The sequence below is a fragment of the Choloepus didactylus genome, chromosome 8, assembly GCF_015220235.1.
Source record: "Choloepus didactylus isolate mChoDid1 chromosome 8, mChoDid1.pri, whole genome shotgun sequence".
In the NCBI taxonomy this organism is placed as follows: Eukaryota; Metazoa; Chordata; class Mammalia; order Pilosa; family Megalonychidae; genus Choloepus; species Choloepus didactylus.
The window spans coordinates 86,160,149-86,166,908 of record NC_051314.1 but is presented as its reverse complement, the minus strand read 5'-3'; the positions used below and the strand labels follow the sequence as shown (position 1 = coordinate 86,166,908).

The 6,760-nt window shown below is 54.7% G+C and overlaps 1 protein-coding gene across 1 annotated transcript; it reads left to right on the top strand.

Moving 5' to 3' along the window:
• Positions 1 to 3,157: 3,157 nt before the first annotated feature.
• On the top strand, positions 3,158 to 6,460 carry DNAJC22 (DnaJ heat shock protein family (Hsp40) member C22). The gene is given in 3 exon segments (XM_037847201.1): positions 3,158 to 3,286; positions 3,940 to 4,888; positions 5,816 to 6,460. Coding segments are annotated over 2 exon segments (1,029 nt in total). The 5' UTR covers positions 3,158 to 3,286; positions 3,940 to 4,045; the 3' UTR covers positions 6,002 to 6,460.
• The last annotated feature ends 300 nt before the right edge of the window (positions 6,461 to 6,760 follow it).

The window sequence follows — 6,760 nt, the reverse complement described above, 5'->3', positions numbered from 1 at the left end:
GAGGGCCATTTGGTGTCAGGGCTCGGGCATGGCCCGGCCGCTTCTCTATTCCGGGCACAGGCGCCGGGTCGATGCCCCGCTGTCCGCCCCCCCCCCCACCCCGCTGCGAGCCGCTCTCCTCCAACTCCCGCCCCTCCGCCCGCATGGAAAAGGCAAATTTGACATTTTTAAATCCCGAGCCTTAGAGGGATCGATGCTGCCCAGCGGCCCCGCCCGGGGTCGATATTCCTGATTGGGAAGCGGCCGCTGCGCCCAGCGTGCGTGTAAATCACTCCGTCTGGGGGAGGGGGCGCGGGGAGCCCACTGCGGTCCCAGCGCGCGGCGGCAGTCAGGATCCGGCCCGGGCGGGACCCGAAGGCACCGGAATGCGGAGACCGACAGGCCTTAGAGACTCGGAGAGAAGCTCGCTCAGGGCCCCCCACCCCACCCCTCCGCCCAGCCCTACCAACTCCCCGGGCCCGCTCCGGTCTCGCTTCAGTGGCCGCCACCCTCCGTTGCCCCTGGAGCCGCCGGGGAGGCCGGTGTCGGAGCCAGCCATGCGGCGGCTCCTCTCCGGCCGCTCCCGCGGGGCCCGGGCTTTGGCGGCGTCTGTCACGGAGCCGACAGGCCCGGCGGGCCAGGGAGGGACGGATGATGGGGGTGGAGGTGGAGAAGTGACCCAGGGGCGGGGGGAGGCCGGCGCTGCTTTCCAGCGCACTGTGGGCAAGCAACAGATGTTTGCGGAATTAAGGGAAAGCAAGGTGGCCCCGAGCCCGAGCGGCGCGGAGCCGGGGTCTGGAGAGCAGGGGCGGGGAAGGGGGCGGCCCAGATCTGGACCACTGGCTCTGCAAGGCTCTCTGGGGACCGTTGAACTGGGATAAACAGCCGCAACCACCACCACTACCACTACCAAAGGAGGGGGTTGTAAAGAGCGAGAAGGAATGGGGTGGGAAAGTGTGGACCCCACCTATAACCGCCCCTGCCGCCCCTGGCCTGGAATCTCTGCTGAGCTCTGCTGGGGAAACCGAGGCAGCCGAGGCTGAAAAGAGTCAGGAAGGTTGAAAGCGGGACCAGAGACTAGACTGGGTTAGCAACCAGAATTCCCGCATGGGTTTCTGAATTCACTTGCCAGCCTTGAGACCTCTAGCCGGCAAATACACCACCACGCCCCCCCCCCCCCCCGCAGCACAGACCCTCCCCTCCAGCTTGTTAGGTACTCCCCTCCCGGCCCCCACCCCGCGCCGGTTTACAGAACAACAATTTGGGGAAAACAATCCCGGCCGAGTGACGGCCCCGTAATTGTGACAAAGTGAGTGCGGGAGACTGGAGAGAGCCGGAGGCGTGGAGGGTGGTGGGGGGAGGCGGAGGCAGGGGCTCTTGCCCGCCCCACCGCCCCTCGTTCTCATTCCGGTCACCTCCCATCCCTCTCCTTGACTCTTCTTCTCCCGGCCCCTCAGCTTGTTCTTCCGTCTCTCTTCCCCTTCCTCCCAGTAACAGCTTTTCTCCCACCTCCCACCCCCAGCTACCCTTCCCCCTGCAGGCTTTTTTCTCGCTCACTTCTCCCCCCGCCGCTCTCCACCTGTTTCTCCATCCTTCCCTCGCGTTCACCTCGCCGTTGGGCCCCTGGCTCTCCCCGCGCAACCCTCCCTTTTCTCTCCCAGGTCTCAGCTTTTCGAGGTCTAGTCAAGACCCCTCCTCGACCAGCACTCTCTGGGAGGTCAGCGCAGCCCCGGACTCCTGGATTCCTCCCCGCCGCAGAGCTAGCTGCACGCGGCGGCCGAGGGGTCCTGAGTGGCCCGCCCTCTCCCTCCCCCTCCTGTCGCTGCCGCCACAGCCCGCTCCCTGCACCCGGAGCTAGTTTGTTTGTCCAGCCGCCGCCGCCGCAGCCGGTGCTGTTTGCCGAGCTTACAGCGCCGCTGCTCTGTGCCGGCCCAATTAAGTCTCATTCATTATTCAGTCCCCCGGCCCGCCCCCGCCGCTCGGTGTGTTCACGGTTACAGGACCGTACAGGGAGCCTCATTTCCCTGCCCGAACTGGGATAGGGACTGAGGAGGGTTGAGGGTATGAAGGAAACAGACATGCTCTGCCTGCTGCCGGGGGGCGGTATGGATGAAGCCCAACCGGCCCACCCCGGGCCCTTCAAGTCTGGAGGACCGCGGAGATCCAAGCCCCTCCTTTTCAGGGGAGGAAACTGAGGCCCAAGGAGCGGCATGACTTGGCCAAGGTCACGTAGCAGACCCAAAATTCGAGCCCAGGACTTTGAAATGAAGACACCTTGCATCTCAGCTCCCTTCCAGCACCCAGGCAGGGTAAAGGCAAATTCCTCTGCCAGCTGAGTCCCTGGCTGCGTAGCGTCTTCCCTCTTCTGGCGGGACGCCCCTCATTCCCTAGCCCTTTGTGCTCTTGTTTCTCCCTCTCTCCCACAGCCCGCGGGACAGAGCAGCCTCGGAGCTCCCACTGGATCTGGACGCTCCTCAGGTCTCAGACTGGGGCCTGGATGCAGGACCCCTCTGCCTGACAGGCCTGGAAGCGGGGTCGTGAGGCAAACTCAGAAGAGGTCTCTCCCTGCAGACTGCCCGTGGGTGTTTCTGCTTTAGAGAAATTGGAAGTGGAATCATCCAGAGCAGTCTTGAAGGGCAACGGAATATGGAGGGAGACGGAGTTACCCTCCCATTTGTGGAGGTAGGAAGGGGCGATCATCGAGGACCTATTTTTGCATTTATAGTTTGTCTTTTTTAACACTATTGGCGGGACCTCTTCCTTGCTCCCGCCAGGCTGCCTCTCTGCAGCGACCGCCCTGGACTGCTTTGCCCCAGCAGCCTTCCAAGGTGAGTTTGGGGATCCGCCCGGTCCCGCCCTTCCGTAAGCCGCAGCGTCACCAGGCGCGGTGAAGCCGCGGTGCAGGCGAGCTGGGTCCTGGGGTGGGGCGCTGACCCAGTTCCTTTGCGGTACGGGAGGCGGGATGCGCCTAGCACACCTTAAACCCAGTTAACGGGAGAGGGCGGGAGAGAGCAGCTCAGGGAGGGAAGGTGATCCCGAAGGGGCCAGGGAGGGCCTTGGGGAGAGGCCTGGCCCTGAACGGCCCGGCCCCCATGACTTCTACCAGCAGAGAGAAAGGCAAAGTCCATTTGGATGGAATGGGAGCGGAGTGAAAGGGGCCATTTTGACTCCGCGGTGAAGGGAAAGAACTGGTCACCGGGTCTGGGAGCCAGGGCACCCAAGTGCAGCCGTAGCTCCTGCTAGTGATTTACGCGCCGGTACTGGCTGGTGGTCTGTGAGGCTCGCTCTACGGAGAGGGGAGACACTGGTGGGCACACTTTGGCATCTGGTTTGACTTTTTGGGTATTCCTCCGGCTGGTTAGGGGGCTGCTTTCCAAGACTGCCTCGGAAGGAGGTGGTTGAATTGTGAATTGCCTGCCAGGATCTAGGTCAAAATGTAATTTTCCAAACTGTTTAAGTGGAGAGAATTTTTTAAAGCTCTGACCTTCACCACTACCCCCTTCGAGTTTAACTTATAAGGGGGTTTCATGGCCTGGAGAGATAGGAAGCTAAAACCTGGGCCAGGTGTCTGAGGCAGCCACAGGAATTAAGTGTGGGATGGAGCTGAGGTGTTTCAAAATGGGTGGGAACTTTAGAAGGGCGTCCTGTCCCCATGATCCATCATAAGTCATTTCTGGGGTCCCTGGTTAGATGTGGGGTCTGAAATTTACACCTATGCATTTTTTCCTGTGTGCTGAGTTCTCAGTTATTCCACTACAGTCATTTAAAACACCATTCTACCCTAAATTTGGAGTCACTGTGGTTGTAAAGGACAGAACTGAGATGCGAGACCAATGTTGTATGGGAGAACTAGCATTTCAGGGAGATCTGGACTTGACTTCTATTGGAAGGAGAAACGGTTACTGCGTTAGGGCCTGCATATCCTCTAATCACTTTTTTTTTTTTTTTTTTACCCCTTAGGGACTAAGGATAGCTCTGGGTCATGATTCTCATGGAGGACCCTGAGATTTCTGCACTCCAAGCAATGTCAGATGTCACTGGACCAGTCTTGAGACCCTTGCTCTAGATGATGGCCAAGGGGCTCCTTGTGACCTATGCCCTCTGGGCTGTGGGGGGCCCTGCTGGGCTCCAGCACCTGTACTTGGGACGGGACAGCCATGCCCTGCTCTGGATGCTTACCCTAGGTGGTGGTGGGCTGGGCTGGCTCTGGGAGTTCTGGAAGCTCCCAAGCTTTGTAGCTCAGGCCAACAGAGCGCAGGGGCAGAGAAAGAGTCCAAGAAGGGAAACATCCCCTCTGAGTTCTGTTCGTTTTGTCACCCAGATTATAGTGGGCATCTATTTTGGCCTTGTGGCCCTGATTAGCCTTTCTTCCATGACCTACTTCTACATTGTAGGCCTCCCATTGGCAGTTGGCTTAGGGGTCTTGCTGGTGGCTGCTGTTGGTGACCAGACCTCAGACTTTAAGAACACTCTAGGGGTGGCATTTTTTACTTCTCTTATCTTCTATGGCCACCCCATAGCCATTCTGCTCATCAGCTTGACTGCCAGCATTACAGCCCAGAAACATCGCCGCTACAAATCTTTAGTAGGGTCAGAGACGCTCGGTGTGCGGCTCTACCGGCTGGTCTTGGCTTATCTTGCTGTCACCGGCCCACTAGCCTACAGCACCTTCTGCAACACAGCTGCTACCCTCAGCTATGTAGCAGAAACCCTTGGTTCCCTCTTGAGTTGGTTTAGCTTCTTCCCCCTTCTTGGTCGCCTCATGGAGTCCGTCTTCCTTCTGCCTTATTGGGTCTAGAGGCTGCTGGTGGGGGATCTTGACTTCAGCAGTGGCTATTTCCAGGAGTGGGAGAAGCTCTACGAGTTTGTTCATGGTTTTCAGGATGAAAAGCAGCAGTTGGTTTACCAGGTAAAACCTTCTTCCCTCCCAATCCCAGCTGAGATGGCTCCAGGGGTTAGACTAAGCCTTACTGGAGCTGCTGCCCTTTCTGTGGAAGCACATTTCTCACGTCTGAAGGCCAGACCCCAGAAGGGTATCCTTGCTCCTTTGGGGTCCTGTGTGCAATGGGTGAAGATGCAGCAGCTCTAATAGTGAGTGGGAACAGATATGTGTGCGTTACTTTTTATTGAGGTTTAATATCTATCGAGTGCATAATTTTATGTAGACACTTATGTAACTACCATTCAGAACATTCTACCACTAAGAAGCTTCCCTACCTCCAGAACTAACCTCTATTCTGACTTCTATCATCATAGATTAGTCTTGCCCGTTCTGGAACTTCATGTAAGTAGAATCATCTAGTATGTACTCCTTTTAATCTGGCTTCATTCATTTAACATTATGTCTGTGAGATTCATTCATACTGTTGCATGCACGAATGAAAAGTGTTTGTTTTCATTCTTGAATAGTATCTCATCATATGACCATATCACCATCTATTTACCCACTCTATAGTTGGTGAATTTTTGAATTGTTTCCAGTTTGGGGCTATTACGAATAAAGCTGCTGTGAAAGTTCTTGTACAGGTCTTAATGGTGGACATATGCCCTTATTTCTCTTGCTGAGAGGAGACCTTGATTGTCAGGGATGTGAAGTTCCAGGTAGGAAAATTGGCAGCTGTGATTAAAGACAAATCATGACTCTTACTAGGAAATCCAGAACTTATCCATGTTTCAAAAGGTTGGAATTGAAATCAAGAGACTCTGGGCCTTTGCCACAGGCAAGTAGAAGACAATTCCAGAGATACCACAACTTGATTTAACAAGAAAGCAGGGAGAGGCCTAGATGCCCTGACAACTTGTGGGTTTCTAATTTGTCAGCTTCTGTTTCCTTAAGGTTCTGGACCTCTCTGAGGGGGCAACAAATGAAGAAATACATCGGAGTTACCAGGAACTAGTGAAGACCTGGCACCCTGACCCTAACCGGGATCAGACAGAGGAGGCACAGAGGCACTTCCTGGAGATCCAGGCTGTGTATGGAGTCCTGAGTCAACCCAGGAAGCCTAGGGGACCCCAGAAATGAGAAGACACTTCCTCCTGAGGATGGACTCTTCCTGGCAGAGCTGAGTAGCTTGTCCCAATCTTGATATGCACACGCTAGGCATCCCAACAGTATTAAAGAGGCTGTCTGCTTGCAGTGGAGATGAGAACATCTAAAGGGGTGAGAAAGATTGTGGTGGAAGAATGTGTTTATGTTCTGAATTTCCAAATTCTTGACTATTATATTCTTGACTCTTTGGTTTTTTTTTTTAACCAGAAGGTGAAAAAGCACATTATACAATCAGTAAAATATCTGTTAGAGAATAGGCTACCTTATCCCACCCCTCATATATTTATGTGTGTGTGTGTGGGGGGAGGTTATTTAACAATGATTTTTCTTTTTAAATGTGCAAAGCACTGACTGGTTAGGAGATTGAAGGGAAAATATTAAAGTTCTAATAAAAAGATACTTGATCTGTTTTGTAGGTTACTGACAGGTAAGACTGGGATTAAATTTCAAAATTTTAGGAAGAAATTTTAATTCCATTTATGGAAGAATTTTCTAGCAGCTACAGTTTCCCAAGAAGGAACAAGCTGCTGAGGGTTGACAGGGAGGGAGTGGGTCCCCTGTCACAGGCTACTCTGCTTGGAGGAGTACTGTAGAGAGCCTTCAGACTGCACATGGAGGGTGGGGCTGGCGGAATGCTCAGGTCTTCCCTAAATTCGAGATCTGATTCTGAGCTACATACCTGGCTCCCTAGGACCTTACAATCTGGTGGGGGATGATAACACAGGTACAGAG